Source organism: Arachis hypogaea, chromosome 19 (assembly GCF_003086295.3).
Source record: "Arachis hypogaea cultivar Tifrunner chromosome 19, arahy.Tifrunner.gnm2.J5K5, whole genome shotgun sequence".
Taxonomy (NCBI): Eukaryota; Viridiplantae; Streptophyta; class Magnoliopsida; order Fabales; family Fabaceae; genus Arachis; species Arachis hypogaea.
This window is the reverse complement of record NC_092054.1, coordinates 571,590-590,715: the sequence shown is the minus strand read 5'-3', so window position 1 is coordinate 590,715 and position 19,126 is coordinate 571,590. Positions and strand designations below refer to the sequence as shown.

Here is a 19,126-nt window from a genome sequence, read left to right as displayed (position 1 = left end):
ATTATATAAATTTTAATAAATATAAGTGTAAATTATATTAACTCATCTATATAAATTTTAGTAAATATAGATACAAATTATGTAGTTTATGTGTCTAAACTATAAATTCTTGTAAATATGAATATAACTATAGCTAACCAAATGTTAGTTCAAAATAATAACATCTAGTGAGCATATAATATTATTGTATTTTTAGTGTAAGCATAATATTTTTTAATAAAGAATTAGTTATAATTAATAATAGGGGTGGCAAAGTGGGCCGACTCGCCCCAACCCGTCCCGCCCAGCCTAGGCCCGCCATATAAATGGGGTGGATCGACCCGCTCCGCCAACTAAAATGGGTTCAAAATGCTAGCCCGTCCCACTTTATGGCGGATTGGCGGGTTGGCGGGCTAGCCCGCTTGACTCTTTTTTTTTTTTGAAAAATAAAATTTATTAAAATTAACCAAAAAATAATAATTAAAAAATCAAATACAAATAAAAAAATAGTCAAATTATAATATAATTTTTTTACTATTTTTTTTTAATTTTTAACTTCAATAAAATTGTTCAAAATAATATTTGTCAATAGAATCATCTTTATTTTAAAAAATAAGTTACATAATTTGAGCATATATACGAAATTGTAAAATAAAATAAATAAAGTTAATAACTCAAAAAAGAATAAAAACAAAAAATGAAAAAAAAAAGTGTTTAAAAATTCTATAATTATTAATTTTATAATAGTAATCACTCTTTTATTTAATTAAAAAAATAAAAATAAAAATTTTCGGCCCGGCGGACCGGTCCGCCCCGCCCCGCCAAAACCCGCCAATTTGGCGATGCGGGTTTGGCGGGTTTTTTAATTTAGCGGACTCCAATTCCTAATCCGACCCGCCTTTTTTAGCAGGTTTAGCGGATCGGTCCGACGGACTCGACCCGTTTTGCCACCCCTAATTAATAAGTCCATCTCATTTTTATTTGCTCATGTATATGAAGACATGTTGGCAAGATATATATATATATATATATATGATTGTGATCATAATATGAATACGCGTAATCAAAGTTAAAATGTAGGCAGCCAACTAAGTGTAGGAGATTTAATTTGGAGTGAGAGGTAATTATATATGGAAGGAGATGGAGGGGGCAAGAAAAGTTGACCAAAGAAAAGAGAATAATGTGTGATGAGTAAAACACGCATGAATATTGTTGTTCTTGAACGAGAAGTGAGGGAACAAAATAGGTAATATTAAAACCAATTCAAATCTCATCATCTAACTCATGCAAAGGATAGGATCATCATCGATCATAGGCCTCTTTCATCTCTCATTCCCCGTTGCAAGATCCGCCGTGTAATCACATTATTATTATTCTCCTTCATGCCGCCACTGCCTCCTCCTTCTCCTTCGTCTTCTTGATCCCTTTCAGCGAAAGAGATCGAGAAGGCCGAAAGAAGAAAGGAGGAGGAGGTTTTTATTTTCATTTTTGAGGATTCGTCTAATAACCATCCATAAAAATAAATAAGTGAAAATGGGTGGTGGCGCTCAAATTGAAAATGGTGGCATGGAAGGGTGGCTCTATCTTTTCACGTACAATAGGCTTGGCTATCAAGTCTCACGTAAGAGATACTTCATTCTCAAAGAAAATCTTCTTAGTAGCTTCAAAAACCAGCCCCTCTCCGTCGTCAAGGTCAACAACCTCACCCTTATTATTCTTATTATTATTGCATGTCATGGATTTGTTTCTCTCTATAGCTGTGTTTGGTTTAGTGTTAGAAAGAAGAGAAGCACGTTTGAGTGCATTGAACGCTTTTTCTTAATGTTTGGATTTTTTTTTTTTTTTCTAAACGCCAACGTAGTTTTACGTTCTTAACGTGCGTTTACAAGAAGTTAGAAATTGTAGCTTTTCCGTTTATAAAATAATTAAATTTATTATTTTTTTATCAATTTTACTCTTTATTTCCTTATTGGTAGTTTCTTTAGTATTCAAATATTTTAAATATATAATTATATTTTTTATTAAATTTTTATTTTTAATTTTGTATAAAAAAATTTATTTTTTGTTTGACTCTATTAAAACTTGTAATGTACCATTTCACGTAGTGTGTTATGAAAATGCATAACCCATTATTACAATGATTGGATTAATTTATATAATTAAGTTGACATTGGAGACTACTAAATAGAAGTAACTTTCAGGAGCCAAATAGAAGTGCAATTATAGACTCCAGCGTTCGTGTTAATGACAATGGAAGAGAGAGCATCAACAAAAAGGTACACTAGCTAGTGTTTGGGGAAGAGACAGAAACGAAAAGACTGAGACTGAGAGACAGAAACTAAGAGACAGATATTGAAATAAATCTCAATATTCTGTTTGGTGCAAAATGGGAGACAAAAATTGAAACAAGAATGAAACTCTAATTTAATTTGTACAAATGGTAAAATTGGAATTAATTAATTGAAATGGAGATATTTTAGGTATAAAATGTTATTAAAGTTTCAGTCTCCATCTCCAAAAATTTTAGTCTCTTATGTCCCTACTTTTTGGAGGTACTGAAATACTAAAATTTTAAGGATAGAGACAGAAATTTTAGTATCAATCTTTAAACCAACAAACATGATGCTTCTCAGTATCTCAAAACAAACACTACCTTAATAACTAATAAGTAAGTCATCAATTAACCATGCATTTATTGTAACCCAAAGTAATACATTATCAAGAAAAATCAATTGAATTTGAATTTTGTTGTAACATCTTATCCAAATTGGCTTATTTTTTTAATACTAATTAATTAAGTAGCAGTGGCTATTTGCTTTAATTTCTGCAGGTGTTCTTCATCTTCACAGTATATAATGCTTCAAACCAAAGGGATAAGCTTAAGGTTGTTCTATTCAATAAATTAAATACATATATATAAATCAAAATTTTACTATGATTGATTGAGCTATTATTGTTTGTAGTTGGGAGCAAGTAGTTCAGAAGAAGCTGCAAAATGGATTCGTTCATTGCAGGATGCTGCTATGAAGGTTCCATTTCTTATTAAATCTCTTTCACCATAGACAAATTATAATAATAATGAATTATTTGCATTGTGTATGTTATTATTATTATATGGTTGCATTGCAGGAGCCTCCAAATCTGCTGGCTTCTCCTTTGCCAAAAAAATCATCTCTAAGGTACATGATGAGATTTATTTATACATGATGAGCATGCATATAACTGTATATATATATATATAGAAATTGTTGTAATAATTATTATTATGATGTGATCAAAAATAGAAAGGGCGGTTCAAAAAGGCCAGATTGGGTGAAATTCTCATTTGACTGGCAATCATGGATATACAGTGAAGCAATGACCTCTGATGTTATTGATCATTCACCATGGCAGATTTTTGGTTGCTACAATGGTAATATAAGTACTAATTAATTGTCCTCATCATTAAATATTCATTCATAATCATAATCTTTGCTTATTATATGTTGTGTGTAGGACTAAGGATGTTCAAAGAGGCAAATCCTCGTAGAGGTGTAAGTTGCATTGCATGATCTTATATATATGTAGTATATGATGTTGTTTGATTAATTTTAGATGAGAAAATGATATGATATGATATGATTTTTGTACTTGTCCTCAGTGGGGTGATATACCTGTAATGATGGGAGTGGGTGTGGTTGATGCAAGTTCAGAAGCTATTTTCCACACTCTTATGTCTCTTGGTCCTTCAAGATCAGAGTAAGTTTCTAATTATCCAAATGGTGATGAATTTAATTAGATGATGATTCAAGTTCACTAATCAGATTATAGATTTTTCTGATGCCAATAATCTTGCAGATGGGACTTTTGTGTATACCAGGGCAATGTGGTTGATCACATTGATGGTCACAGTGATATTATTCACCTTCAGATGTATAATGATTTTCTACCATGGTAATAATCAATTCAATTCTTAACGTTTGGGGTAAATCCTATTTGTGTCCCTAACGTTTAAATCGTCCTATTTATATCCCTAACGTTTGTAAAAGTGATTCAATGTTATCCTGTTGTCAATTACACATCATGAGCGCTTTAGTTTAAGTTTTAAAAATCTCTTATTGAAGTTAGAATACAAATGTCTTTGATAGAATCGATGATCTACTCCGAAAAATAGCTCATCAAATGTTGAAACTAATTCCTACAACATTTACATAATTCACTTTTTCTAGGGACATAATTGAATCTAAACACAAATAGTGGGTATAATATTAAAATCGAACACATCCAAGTGAGACCTAATTGAGAATGAATACATCTAAGTGAAAATAATTGAAAAATATAATCTAATTTGTTAATATAATTGATAGTAGGATAACATTGAATCATTTTTATAAACGTTAAGGATACAAATAGGACGATTTAAACGTTAGAGATACAAATAGGACTTACCCCAAACGTTAGGGACAAAAACGATACTTTACTCTAACAATTAAATTAAGTATTCATATTCATTTTTCTAGCTAATTAACTTGTCTCATCTTTAATCAGGGGAATTAAACCACGAGATATGCTGTTAAGAAGGTATTGGAGAAGAGAGGATGATGGCACATATGGTAATCTTATTATCATTATGATTATCTTTGATATTAATTAATTAATTATTCATGAGTTGGGTTTAATTTAATTTTGGCTGTGAAACAGTGATATTGCTCCATTCTGTTCATCATAAAAAGTGTCCACAAAATAGTAACTTCGTCCGTGCATCCCTTAAAAGTAATGTATGCTTTTAAATTGATGTTTAATGCTTAATTAAACTAATTAGTTAATTAATTATTGTGTGTTACTGATAATGGATGGCATGAATTACTAGGTGGAGGATATGTAGTAACTCCAGTTAACAAAGGAAAGCAATCAGTAGTAAAACACATGCTTGCAATTGATTGGAAGTTATGGAAATTGTATCTGAGGCCTACAGCATCAAGATCCTTGACCATTAGAATGCTAGAGAGAATTGCAGCACTGAGAGAGATGTTCAAATCAAAAGGGGAGGGAGAAAGTGTAGAAAATATTGCAGCAGATATAGGGATACCAGCAACTCCAGCAAATGAGAAGGAGGATAATGAAGTAAAGACAGGAGATAATAGCAGCAAAAAGGTAGTGGACCTTATGGAAGTGGAAGATGATGCTCCCAAAGAGGGTACAAGGAGAACAAGTTTGGTTGGGTTGCATGAGTCAGCTGATGAGTTCTTTGATGTTCCAGAGCCTATTGACCAAGATCATCTTGACAATGACTGGCAATTTGACAATCAAACTTCTCAGGTTGCTTTCCATCCTACCTGTACCTTTTTTATTAGGCAATAGGGGTGTAAGCTACTGAACCGAACAGAAAACTACTGCAAAATCGAATCGAAAACTATAACAACCGACTTAAAAACCGAAAAAAATCGGTTTTTTTTTTGTTTTTTCTGACAAAACCGATCAGTTTGGTTCGGTTTTCGGTTGGTTTAATAAAAACCGAACCGAACCGAATATATGCATACATTTCAATGTTTTAACCTTTAACCTAACAACAAAAATTCTCAATCCCTAACCATTTCAATGTTTTACTCTTATTATTTCAATTTATTGACTATTTTGAACCTCTAATTATTGTGATTTATATTTTTCTCATTAGGAATTAAAAACTGAAAAAACCGACTGAACCAAACCGCTATTAGTTCAGTTCGGTTCGGTTCGGTTCGGTTGATTTTTTATCCAAAACTGAACCAAACCCAACCGATAACACCCCTATTAGGCGATCACTCACATGAAGACAACTGCACGTGAATTTCCATCACAAATGAAGTAAAATGTTATTATAGGAAGATAAAATTTGTGTGTTTCTCTGTTATTTCTGATTGGATTGAAACTATGTGATGTGTACAGTCTCCATTTCACCCCAAGTTACCAACACCTGCTGGTTTGGTGAAAAAGCTGCAGGGCCTTGCAGGTTTTTAATTAGTATATATCAAACGTGCATATTTTTAGATGATTCGCTGAAACAATATAACATAATAATTGATGTTTTATTGCAGTTCAGAAAAAAGGGTATATGGAAATACCAGAGGTAGCATTGGAGACAGATGAGCCAGCTTATGGAACTACTCTTCAAAAAGATTTAACTTGTGATTCACCATGCAGTTGGGCTGAATCTGATCCATCTTTGTATTTGATTCGCGGCCCAACTTATTTGACAGATAATCAAAAGGTATGCTTATACAAATTACAACAACAATGCTGGACGATAAAGTGTTAGAGATATAACCATTCGTCTGCAGGTCAAGGCAATAGGCTCCTTGATGCAACTTGTCGGCGTGGATTGGCTCCGATCCGGTGTGAGAGAAGATAATCTAAGTAGTCGGCCTAGTAGCATAGTTCAAAAATATGCAGCAGCAGGTGGTTCAGAATTCTTTTTTGTTATCAACATACAAGTAAGTAATTAGCAGGAACTAACTCATATAAACCATATAATATAGAACTCATGAAGTAATGTATGTCATCATAATAATTGTATGTGTGTATAAATCTCAGTTGCCAGGGAATCCATTGTATTCTGCTGCACTCTATTACATGATGAGAACTCCATTGGAAGACAATTATTTACTGCATAATTTTGTTGAAGGAGATGATGCCTACAGGAATTCAAGATTTAAGTTGATACCATACATTTCTAAGGTAGGTAGTAGTGATCATTGATAAATATATAAATGCAGAGTGATGTGTATATTAATATTGGCATGCATGTGGTTTAATTTGTTTAGGGATCATGGGTAGTGAAGCAAAGTGTTGGAAAGAAAGCATGTTTGTTGGGGCAAGCGCTAGAAGTAAAATATATACGTGGGAAGAACTATTTAGAGGTATGTAACCAAGTCTTTAATATGTAATCATATGATGAATAGTGTTATGGTTACTGATTATTGATGTATTATTTTTTTTTTCAGCTTGATATCAATGTTGGATCTTCAACAGTTGCAAGGGGAGTTGTAAACCTTGTTCTTGGATACCTTAACAATTTGGTCATAGAAATGGCATTTTTAATACAGGTAAAATATTGACCTTTTAAATTTATAGTAAAGATTCAGATGCAGTTAACTTCACGTGAAGTTAATTGTTGAGAGTCATTAGATGACAATTTAGTTAAATCTGTCAAATTATTTAACGACTTTTAGTTGTCAGTTTTAGGGGTGTAAGTTACTGAACCGGACCAAAAATTACCGCAAAACCGAACCAAAAATTACAACAACCGACTTGAAAACCGAAAAAATCAGTTTTTTTGGTTTTTTTTTTTACAAAACCGATCGGTTCGGTTCGGTTTTCGGTTGACTCAATAGAAACCGAACCGAACCAAAATGAACCAAAGATATGCATACATTTCAATGTTTTAACCATTTTAACCTTTAACCTAACAACAAAAATCCCCAACCCCCTAACCATTTCAATGTTTTACTCTTATTATTTTAGTTTATTGACTATTTTAAACCTCTAATTATTGTGATTCATATTCTACTCATTATGAATTAAAAATCGAAAAAACCGACCGAACTAAACCGCTATTAGTTCGGTTTGGTTCGGTTCGATTGTTGTAAAAGTAGCAAACTGAACGATTGTATATCTATAAGAACCGAACCGATAATACCCTAGTCAGCTTCACATAAAATTGACTGCACCTAAATTTCTATCTTAATTTATATATTTGCAAACAAGAAGACACTTGACAAAATGAAAACTGTGCAGGGGAACACACAAGAGGAGCTCCCAGAGATACTTATTGGAACATGTAGACTCAATCATTTGGATTCATCGAAAGCATTTATGGTCAAACAATAATGAAAATTAGGGTTGTTGTTGGGCTGGGCTTTGATAGAAATTGGGTCAGTAAGTGGGCCTGTCAGGGACCAGAATCATTGGTCCGACTGGTCAAAGCGTCATCTATTTTGAGAAAAGTGAAGAGCATGGCAACTCTTCACTACAGTTCATGCTTTCATTTCTGGTGGATATGCCAATGCTATTGCTATTTCTAGGAGAGTTTCCCTTTTGTAAAACTTAAACCTGTTGTTCCCTTTTGCAGTTTTGCCTCTTTATAGTGATATATAATTAAATATCTTTCACTTCATACTAATTAGAATATTATATAAATATATGAGAATAATAATTGATGAGAAATTCCTACACAAACAAAAGATTCCCACTTTGCATTTAGACACGTGATAAAAGAAGAATATTACTACATCCCCGTTTAGAGAAGATAATATTCTTTTTGTGATAATTGTAATTAGTTGTCTTGAATTGTAGTCACGTTCATCAACAACTTGAGGTTGCAATCTTAACATTTTAATATAGTGACTAAAAATAAAGCCTAACAAGTTGACTCAACAGAATTTAGTTGGGTTTTGAACTATGATGTACGGATACTGACATGGACACGGGACACGACACAGGACACGTCGACATGCGAATTTTAAAATCTTACATGACACGAGAACACGTATATATATAAATTATAAAGTGGTTTTTAGATAAATTATAATGATATTTTGATATTTATTGATATTGAAATATAAATTAAAATCTTTAATTATTTTTAATGTCTTGTTTTAATTATATCAAGTATTTAAAATATTTTTTGTTTTAATAAATAATAATATATACTATATCTAAATTTATTTTAAGAATGTATGTTAAGAATAAAACTGGACACGCGGACACGTGATGGTATTTAGGTGTATCCAGACGTGTTCGGAGAAGAATTTTTTATTTTTTATTAAGACACGGTTGGACACAGCAGACACGCGTGTCGGACGAGTGTCGGTGAGTGTCGTATCCGAAATGTGTCCAACACGCGGACACGATAACTCAGCGAAATGTCCGTGTTTTGAACCAATTATTATCATTTTCTTTCTTTTTTTTTTTCTAACAAGGGTTGAAATTGAAGGAGAAGTGTTTGAGAAAAAAGGGATTCAAAGAGTGCAATCCAAGTTAGTTAAGGAAGGGTTGTGAAGTGGAGCAGCACTAGTGCAGTAGTGCCACCATACTCTGTTGTTTATATTCCCTTTGAACAGATTTTTATTTCTTTTAGAAAGTGAGAGTATATTTGAAGGAAACTATCAATGATTCAAAGAGTGTAATTCAAGTTTGCTCAGTTATTTAATTAGTACTAGTCAGAAAAGTTTGATTTTTAGATGAACTCTTTAAAACCTGGCTAAAGTTTTCGTTTTACATAATGTTGTTCAACTTCACACTCAAATTTTACTACTACTACTACTATTATAGTATTGGAAACATTTTAAGTGCAACGGGAGTATCAGCGCTCCAATTATTTTAACCGTTGATCTAAATTATAAAAAATATATATAATATATATTAATTGAAATTAACGGTTAAAATAATTGGTGCACCGGTACTCTCCGGTGCACTTAAAATGTTTCCTATAGTATCATTGCTTTAGGCCATCAAATTACTTACCATACCTTTATTTTTTTTTAATTATGTTTCTTTTAAGTGAGTAATTTCCTCAATAATTTTCGAAGAAAAAACATTTAAAACAAAAATGAAAATGGGATATGAATTAATGGCGTTTAAGGCCTTCCGTTTCGATTCTACAGCTCCTCGATAAGCATTCAAAGCATCAACCGGTTCTCACTTGTTGAACATTAAAGTTCAAGTTGCATTGTTGCAAGGTAAGTGAACTTCAAATGTTGACCAATTTAATTCTTATTTTATTTATTATTTTTTTTTAAAAAAAAAGGGGGAAGAGACATGGGAGTATAATATTATATTATACACTTATATAAATCAAAGACAACTCAATATTACATAAATCACCAAAAATAAAAAACGTTATGTAAATGTTTCTTTGCATATCATTTTATAAATCGAATTCACTAAACTCGAATTACAAGTTATAATAGTAAATCGAATTAAAATATATCGAATTAGTAGGATTTCATGTAAATCGATGTAAGTAACTTCGATTTACTAAGAAATACACATGGTATTAGACATTACCCATAATAAATCGATACAGTCTATCTCGATTTAGTCCATGATATTTGCACATAGTAAATCGACACACCTTGATTCGATTTATGCATATTCGCGTTCCAATGTAAATTAATACACCCTTATTCGATTTACATACATACCTCTGTATAGAGAATTCAAATTGACTTGTTCGAATTACATTTCATCACATCATGCCCCATCAAAACGAGGAATTCATAGCAACTAATGGAATCTATAGTAGAAGATTGAAACTGCGGAGATGGAAAATGACCCAAATCGAATCTATCGGTTGGATGGAATTACACATATTACTGATAGCATGCATGAAGAGATTAGTAAATAAAATTTAATTTTTTCATTTTCTTTAAGAAATAAAAAATTGCTAGTGATATTAAATCGTTCATAACTTGATTATTAGAATTATTAGAATCTTTAAACTTCAAATAGTAGTTAGAGTATTGATTTAGGAATTTAGGGTGTTAGAAGATTGAAATCACAAATGCATGTAGGATGAGGGAGTAATTAAGTATGTTGACGAGTAGATTAACAGGTTTGGTTAGAATTTGTAAGTTTTTATTGTTAGAAGTTTAACGAGGTTAGAAATTTTGTTGGAGTTTAATTTAATTTAATTTAGATTTCAAGTGTTGGATTAACTAGGCAGTAGGGATTAGCAAGAATTTAGAATGATTTAATTTATTTAAAAAATTGAATTTCAAATGTTAGATTAAGGAAGCACTACAATTTTAGTTATATACTAAAAGGTTTAGCTTTCCGTCGTAAATACTATATTAACTATGTTTTGTTAGAATTTAATTTAGTTTTAGTTAAAGTATTTTTTTATTAGAATTATCTGTTTTAGGTAATTTTTGTTTTTTAGAGTGTTATGATTCTAAGAGAATTTTTTATTATCATGCAGTCCCACCGCTGTATCACGAGTATGAGGAGGCAGCATGACATGTCCTTAGACAATAGGATCATGCCGTACCTGTAGATGGCTGGTGTGGCCCATTTCGCGAGACTTAACGACCGCTGGTTTAGGTTGAATAAGCCATTAATGAGTGTATTTCTTGAGAAATGGCATCCGGAGACGCATACATTTCACCTGCCATTCGGAGAGTGCACGATTACGCTACAGGATATAGCGTACCAACTAGAGCTCTCGATCGATGGACAGCACATCAGCGAATATTTGACAGATTTTGAGCGGTACATCGACAGCAGCCGTCCATCATGGGTTTAGTTCGAGGAGTTATTAGGTGTGTTACCGACGGCAGACTGCATCGACAAGTTTACTGTGAAGTGCACTTGAAATAGAATTTGCAAATCATCGTCACTGCCTATGACAAAGGAGTCGTACTTCACATCATCCTGCAACACGAAAATCAAAATTCTATAGAATAACTTCTCCACCATTTCACACCTTGCATCCCCAGATTTTAGATTATAGTATTCTGAAACTCGGTGAAACTCGTTGAAGGTTTGAGAAAAATACTAAGCGGATCCTTATCAATAAATTTAATTTCAGAACACATTTTTTTCTTAATCGACCCTCTATAATGCACCAGAACTAAAAAACTATCATCACTAGCCATTGTGACTTTCACTATCATGAGAAATTCATGTTCAACTCCTATTTACATACGTTGGTTTCATACTAAATCAAATTCTTTAAATTCGATTTATACATATAGCTCAATACATACTAATACGAGTATAATGAATTCGATTTACCCCTAGCAACCATTGAGCATAAATTGAATTTGTTACATTTGATTTACTAAGGCTGTTAGAAAGGGTAAAAGAGAATAATTAAAAAATAATTTGTGTGTATTCTAGTTGTATAGAATGATAAAGAGTATTTATAAGTGTTAAGAGAATCAAAATAATAAAGACATAATATTCTACAATAAATATTCAGATATTTTAAATAATGCTAATTGATATAATTAATCCTAATTATACTCTAACATCCCCCTTCCCTCTCAAAATCAAGTAACAACTTGAGTTTGAAACTTATTTAAAACAACGAAATAACAAAAACGCGTAAGCTGATAAAATGGGTACAGACGTAAAAAACGCAGACGGAACTGTTGGAAGAAAGCGTAGACGGAACTGCTACAAAGAAGTGCAAATAGAACTGCCATAAGGAAGTCCAGACGGAACTGCCACAAGAAAATACAGATGAAACGGTCACAAGGAAACGTAGACGGAACTGCCACAAGAAAACGCAGACGGAAACTGGCACAAGAAAAATGCAGACGAAACTGGCGAAAGGAAGTGAAAAACTATATGATTTCTCCATGAGAATAGGTAAACAGTATATGACAATGGTGTTTGATCATTCAACTCAAAAAGATACAAGACACGGAGAACAGACTAGTCGGTGAGGTGAAAAAGTATTAAAAAAGTGACAAAAGACAAAGAAAAATAGAATAAAGAAAAAATATGAAAAATACGGTGATTTCATAAAAAAAATAATATATTTTCTTCAATAAGGATACCATGACTCTGATACTATATTCAAAAGGATAAGAGAGAATAATAGAAAAAGTATTTGTGTCTGTTCAAGTTGTGTAGAATGATACAATATAAAAAAGTATTTATAAGTATTAAGAGAGTCAAATCGAAATAATAAAAACGTAATATTTTATAATAAATATTTAAATATGTTAAATAATTCTAATGAATGATATTTGATCCTAATATATTCTAATATATTCTCAAAGAAAATGCAAATCAAATTGGCTTAATTTGATTTATTTGTTGCACCATGTAATTTGAACCAGGCTGATTTAATTTAGTGTCACATAATTCGAATCAATATGTTTTGATTTACTATTATATTATGTAATTGGAATTAGTTTAATTCTATTTATATAGAAGTATGATTGGGGACATTCACGTAACGTTTTCTATTTTAATTGATTCATATAATATTGAGTTGCCTTTGGTTTATACTTTATATAAGTGTTTTACCCATATTATTATAATTTTATCGTTTTCTATTTATTAGCCCTTTTATTAGGTAATATTTATTAGATTTAAAGATATTCGGTTAAGAAAACAAATACTAAAAAATTATTAAAAATAAAGTTAATATATTTTATATTATTAAAAGTTAAAAGTTTGTATTTTTTTTTATTTGTTCTCTTTTATTCGAATTGAACAAATCCCTTAACATACTTTATAATTTATTGAAATTAATTTATTAAACATAGAAAATGTATTTAATCAAAAGGAACCTACAATTTGAAGAACTAATAGGTAAAAACTTTTATCAATTTCAATGGGTTAACTAAATTCCCTAACTCTCCAATACCTCATATAAATCTAACATTACGCGTAGTCTCAATTTTTATTGACTTTAACAAATATACAATATAAATTTATTAAAAACTTAAATTTTATAAAATAAAATAATAAAATAAAAGTTAATGAGTTATAACTCAAATGACATAGTCTCTCCATACTCAATTAAGAGGTTGTGGATTCGAGTCTCCTATCTTTGGTAAAAAAAAAAAAAACAATAAAATAAGAAAGTAATGAGTCTTAAATTTATAATTTTGATCATATATTTAAACCTTAATGAGTATTCCTTTACTAAATTGGTAAGTTAATAATGAGAAGATGCGTTAGAGTGTAAGATTGGAAATGGTGTCCAGCGGTGGTTTGAAAGATACAAGCGGGGAAATGGAGACAAGGTGGTAGAAGGGAAGGGGGAGTGGGGGCCCATCCATAAAAGTTAAAGAGAGAAGAACACTTCAACATCAAGACACAACTCTCAGATATGATATGATATGATTTTTGAGATGATATACATGTCAACATAGTAAAACCCATCCAGCTAGCATTCAAGTAGCAACTTCTTCCACCTACCATCTCTCTCCTCCCTTCTACTTCTCTTCTCCTCTCTTCATTCTTCAACCAAACCAACCATTTTTACTTCCAGGTTTCGCCCTTCATTCCTTATTTGCTTCATAACTTTTTTATTTACAACCATACCCTTTATATTTACCTCTCTGTTCTTATATTTTGTTTTTTTTACTTCTTTTCAGGGTTCAAGGTTTTAAATAATTTATATTACACACTCCCAAGGAAGAAGTATTCAACTCAACCGCAAAGAAAGGTTAGCTCCTGCTCTTTCATCTTCTTCCTCCATTTTTTATTTTTTCTATAAATTATATTTAGAAGGAAAAGTCTAGGACCATCAATTTTTGTGTTTTATGATCAGCACTTTACCATAAAAAAAAAAGTGAGTAATTTTTTACCGTTAGATATAATCTCACACCATTAAAAAGACTATTGATGACTAATTGATGATTACAAAACACAAAAATTGTTGAGCTCCTAACATTTCTCTATTTAGAAAAGAGAGGAGCTGAGAAACATTCAACATACCGAAATTTTCTTTATCTTCAAATTTATTACTTCAAGGATAAAATGAACACTAAATTGTACCTGTTTTATGTTCCGGACGGGACCAGCTGTCGCTAACATGCACCAAGAGTTATTTACACTTAAAACATTTTCCATTGTGATAAAATTTGAAAAAAAAAAAAAAGGAAACATGTCCAAAAATTAAAAACCTTTCTCCAATATTACGATTTGGTCCACCCAAATTATCTATATATATATATTACATGTGAAGTTTATTTTTAATTTTTATTGTGTATAACGTTAAAATCTTTCACTTTGGATTTTAAAATCTTCGATGTGAATAATTAATTACTAAATAAGTATAGATTTTGTTGCAAAAATTTTGAATAATAAAAGTATTTAGTGGAAAAGAGTATTGCTAACGTGCGCAGGGGGTTCCTCTAAGATGGACACATAGCATTGGGCCTTTCATGGGTCCCCGGCATGGTCGCTACTACAAATAACGGATTCCGAAACCATTCACATTTCATTCATTCACCGAAACAAAACAAACTACTCATAACTTCTTTGCTTCTTTTCCTTTCTCATTTTCTTACACTTACACCTCAACATTTTCTCTTCTCTTTTTCTCGTTTCAATTTTCTCAGGAAAATCACAGAGAAAATGATTGAGCCAAACTTCGTCGACGACGTAGACTGCGGCAGCTTCTTCGACCACATTGACGACCTCCTCGACTTCCCCGCCGACGACGCTGCCACCGCCGACGCCTCCTTGCCCGTCGCTGCCGCCTGCGCCGGAAACATTGAAACGCCGGCGAGCTTCTGGTCTTCCGAGTCCAACAGCGGTCTGCCGGCCACAGATACAGCATTTCCCCGCCGTGATGCCGTGACGGACCTCTCGGCGGAGATTTCCGTTCCGGTGAGTTTCCTTACAGTGTAACGTACTCCTTTTTTTTTTAATGCGTTTTTGTTTTTTGTTTTGTTTTTACGTTCACGTGGATTCCATGAACGTGCATGTGATTATATCAACGCGCTTGCCATTTTTTCTGATTTCTGTCATCCGTTCGATTAACTGATGCTGACGTCATTGGCTTTGTATACGTTCAGGATTGTCTTTTTTTGAAACTTGACTGGTGTAATGTAATTATGTAGCGTTGCATTTTTAGTCACGACTGCTACTTTTTTGCATAAAGCACCGTTGTTTACGCTCACACTCCACAAAATATTTATACTTATTTGGTAGTATATTTCATAAGGAGAGTGCTAGGTAAACAATGATTATTTTGAATAACATGAATAATCACCAATTAAATAAAAATACACTATACCTTTAAATTAACTATCTAAATCTTAATATTAAAATAACCATCCGTACACCTAGTGAAATGAACATCCAATATATCTATTATTCACATTGTTTAATATTTTCATTGTCTATCTATACTTTTCTATTTCATAAAGATACTCATAATTTGGTGTATATTACTTATTTGCTTAATATACTAATACTATGTTAGTGATGCTTCATTTGGCCATTTGGTAAATCCTTTTTTTTTTTTACTTTTTCTTTTAATTATTTTTTATGCAGATGGGAAATGTATCCGTATGTATGGTGATAGTTTCTAATAGATAATGGAAAACCATTTTTCCTGCGCGAAATGATTAATGGGTAGAATGAAAATTGGGTTCTATTACTTAATACTAGTCTTTCATTTGTCTAGTGATATTACATATAGATTATTTAAAAAAAATTAAAATGATTTCGAGTTCTTATGTTATTCTTTGTGTGGCCGTATGACTTTTTTAAACAATAGATAAGTCAACTATTTTGCCATATGCTAATGCAAAAGGAGAATACTTTTACGGTTGTTAATCGAACCGTGAGACGATTTGACAGACTTGACTAAATTGTTAACAGTTCTCAATTATCAACGCTAGTGAGTTTTTCCCGATACAAAATTGGGTATTGTACAATTTTTTTTTTCTTTTTTCAAAAAAATTATATTGGCCTTTTCTAAAAGAAAAATGATTGTGGGGTTCTTAATTTTATTACTACTACATTTCAGTAACTTCAGTGTTGAAGACATTTATGGACAAAGGTATTGTGACCATTTGGTTTAGACAAATTAGATTTAAGTTTGATTTTGATATAGTATGTGCAATTTGGATTACAACTAAAAGCCGATATTAGGAAATAGGAATACTCTATACTCTAAGAGAAGGGCAATATGGTCATTAAGAGAAGGACGCTTTGATTGTGTCGGTGACATGTAGCACACGTCCTCTCCACTCTGCATTCATTGGTTGGTGGGGTTTGTTTTGCGTAAATTATTTGTATGATCATTATTGGAGCCGGATGTCATGTGACTTGCCATGTGATACGATAATGAACATTGAAAACAGAGGTTGTAATGTCACTCTTTGTAGCAGCATCCCACATGACTCTTCCTCCTACATCATTTACCTCTCTACTAGTTAATTACCATAATTTTCATATCTATATTCAATTATATGCACTCCTATTAGCCTATACTAACCTTTATATATTTATGTATATTAGTCTCATTTTGATCAATGTGCTGTAATTTTCAGTATGAAGACATTGTGCAGTTGGAATGGTTATCCACTTTTGTGGAGGACTCTTTCTCCGGTAGGAGCCTTACCATGAAGAAGGTGGAGCTCCCCACCACCACCACCACAATCAAGGAGGATTTGACTCGTTCACAATTCCGGACATCAAGTCCAGTTTCTGTCCTAGAGAGCAGCAGCTCTTGCTCCAGGGAGAAGGTTGTGGCTCAATGCCCGGAGATTTATATCCCAGTGGTGCCTTGTGGACGTGCGCGAAGCAAGCGGCAGCGCCCGTCGAGCTTCAAGGCACATCCGGTGATGCAACTCATCTCCCCTGCTTCCTCTGTTGGTGAGAACACACAGCCTAATGTCATTCTTAAGGCTTCTTCAGATTCTGAGAATTTCGCGGAGTCTCATCCTGGAATCAAGTTAGCAAAGCAAGCTTCTGGAGAGCACAAGAAGAAAAAGAAAACCAAAGCACCTAATCCTTTAACTGAAGATGATGATCATGATACTAACCAGAATAGTGCGGCAGCTAGGAAATGCATGCACTGTGAGATAACCAAGACACCACAGTGGAGGGCAGGGCCAATGGGGCCAAAAACACTCTGCAATGCCTGTGGTGTTCGCTACAAGTCGGGCCGCCTCTTCCCCGAATACCGGCCTGCTGCCAGTCCAACGTTCTGCCCTGCCGTGCACTCCAATTCACACAAGAAGGTCCTTGAAATGAGAAACAAATTTGGCTTCTCAACTGATTCAGATGCTTCTCCTGAACTCATTCCAAACACTTCAAGACTTGGATTGGAATACATGTGATAGGGGCCAATGATTCTAGTTGGACAATTTCTATCTCAATATATCTTTATTTAGAATCATGATTTCAGTTATTTTCTTATTAGTATTATTTCTTAGTTAATTGGATTTTTGTACAGTGCTGGAATGGGGGGTTTATAGGAGCCATAGTTGATGATGATGATGATGATAATCATAATTTAGCTATTAGAAGAGGATTAATATGAGAACTGAAGAAAAAGGGTAGAGTATTTGCAAGTCAGAAAGGTTAGAGTTTTTAGTCTAGCAGTTGTAGTAATCAATAGGCATTGGAATCCCCCAGTTGTAGCGTTATACTTTTATTCATTTCATTTTTGTTTTTGGTTTCTGTTTCTAATATATCTCTTCTACCAATTATTTCTGACTTCTGTTGCTAATTTCTGATTTTTATCTCCCTAAGATACTTTCGTTACTGTCACGTTGATGTTTACTTACCTGAATCAGTAGAAAGTAGAAACCTACCTGCTACCAGGTACCAACCCCAGCAAGAAAGGAAAGTGAAAACAGAAAAGGGGAGAGAGAAGTGGTGGTGGTGGTTTTAGAAATGATGATAATTGCTCATGCCTTGGAAGGTAAGAGACTAAGAGTGATATGCTACTAACTAAGCAAGTTCAATTATGATTTACGACTTCAAGCGGCTATTTTTCTAAAGGATTTGGTGACGTGTCACGGTCTCACTGGACTTTACAGCTGACAATAAAGTTGTGAATGATAACTAGCTAGAATTCTATTGATTGTACCAATCATTTTAGCTAAAAAAGAATTTCCGGCAGGTAGGGGTAGGACATTTTCTTGGGTGCCTGTGAAGATAGATGCATATACACCAAACAATGTTGGCAATTTTTTTTAACAATGATATCACAATCATTTACCCATTTTGTGTTCATTATTTTCACCTCATTTCTAATGATGTAGTTTTATGAGAGAGAAATGCTAGAGGCCTATTAAAATTTATTATTTTTAGTCATTAATTTAATTTTTTTAATTTAGTAATTCAACAACATATTTTAGTCTATATTTTTAAATATTGACAGTTAATTAATGACCAGAAACAATAAATTCTAATAGTCTTCTAATATTTTTTTTTTTATGAAATATTTATTCTGTCGAAACAAAATTACTCTCATCATCTCTAATATGCTCTTCCTTTGTTTTTTTGAAAGGTTAACATAATTTCATTGAAGGGAAACTTTTAAGTTCAAACTAACTAATCTAAGAGCATATTTAATATTTAAATATTATGAAATATAAAAAATGCTTATTCTTAATTGTTTTAAGTATATTTGTTAAAATAATATAATAAACTCTTTAGGGTCTTGTTCTTTTTTCTTTTGGGCCCAATTTATGCTTAA

At 32.5% G+C, this 19,126-nt stretch overlaps 2 protein-coding genes across 4 annotated transcripts; both read left to right on the top strand.

Moving 5' to 3' along the window:
* Nucleotides 1-1,199: 1,199 nt before the first annotated feature.
* LOC112752025 (protein ENHANCED DISEASE RESISTANCE 2-like) lies at nucleotides 1,200-8,116 on the top strand. Its single transcript, XM_025801392.3, has 19 exons — nucleotides 1,200-1,671; nucleotides 2,181-2,255; nucleotides 2,810-2,863; nucleotides 2,943-3,008; nucleotides 3,109-3,158; nucleotides 3,264-3,391; nucleotides 3,475-3,512; nucleotides 3,620-3,717; nucleotides 3,817-3,912; nucleotides 4,507-4,571; nucleotides 4,660-4,731; nucleotides 4,829-5,277; nucleotides 5,884-5,947; nucleotides 6,033-6,205; nucleotides 6,276-6,428; nucleotides 6,529-6,672; nucleotides 6,759-6,854; nucleotides 6,939-7,040; nucleotides 7,732-8,116. Exons 1-19 carry the CDS (start codon nucleotides 1,513-1,515, stop codon nucleotides 7,822-7,824), a joined length of 2,175 nt encoding a protein of 724 aa, XP_025657177.1. The 5' UTR covers nucleotides 1,200-1,512; the 3' UTR covers nucleotides 7,825-8,116.
* A 5,609-nt stretch (nucleotides 8,117-13,725) lies between these two features.
* On the top strand, nucleotides 13,726-18,128 carry LOC112752026 (GATA transcription factor 8). Of its 3 annotated transcripts, none has more exons than XM_025801394.3 (4): nucleotides 13,726-13,948; nucleotides 14,055-14,125; nucleotides 15,024-15,294; nucleotides 16,968-18,128. In XM_025801394.3, the coding sequence occupies exons 3-4, from the start codon at nucleotides 15,040-15,042 to the stop codon at nucleotides 17,757-17,759; spliced, it is 1,047 nt and encodes a 348-aa protein (XP_025657179.1). In that variant the 5' UTR covers nucleotides 13,726-13,948; nucleotides 14,055-14,125; nucleotides 15,024-15,039; the 3' UTR covers nucleotides 17,760-18,128. The 3 variants fall into 3 exon arrangements, with proteins under 3 accessions (XP_025657179.1, XP_072084791.1, XP_025657178.1); XM_072228690.1 differs by having other exon boundaries at nucleotides 13,783-13,948; nucleotides 15,024-16,849; XM_025801393.3 differs by lacking the exons at nucleotides 13,726-13,948; nucleotides 14,055-14,125 and having other exon boundaries at nucleotides 14,581-15,294.
* The last annotated feature ends 998 nt before the right edge of the window (nucleotides 18,129-19,126 follow it).

Excerpts from the sequence above, each read along its gene's own strand:
- LOC112752026 (XM_025801393.3), top strand. The coding sequence starts at position 14,860 with ATGGTCGCTACTACAAATAACGGATTCCGAAACCATTCACATTTCATT. Across the intron at positions 15,295-16,967 it reads CGGCGGAGATTTCCGTTCCG|TATGAAGACATTGTGCAGTT; the intron begins GTGAGTTTCCTT and ends TGTAATTTTCAG.
- LOC112752025 (XM_025801392.3), top strand. The coding sequence starts at position 1,513 with ATGGGTGGTGGCGCTCAAATTGAAAATGGTGGCATGGAAGGGTGGCTC. Across the intron at positions 1,672-2,180 it reads AGCCCCTCTCCGTCGTCAAG|GAGCCAAATAGAAGTGCAAT; the intron begins GTCAACAACCTC and ends AGTAACTTTCAG. Across the intron at positions 3,513-3,619 it reads AGGCAAATCCTCGTAGAGGT|TGGGGTGATATACCTGTAAT; the intron begins GTAAGTTGCATT and ends ACTTGTCCTCAG.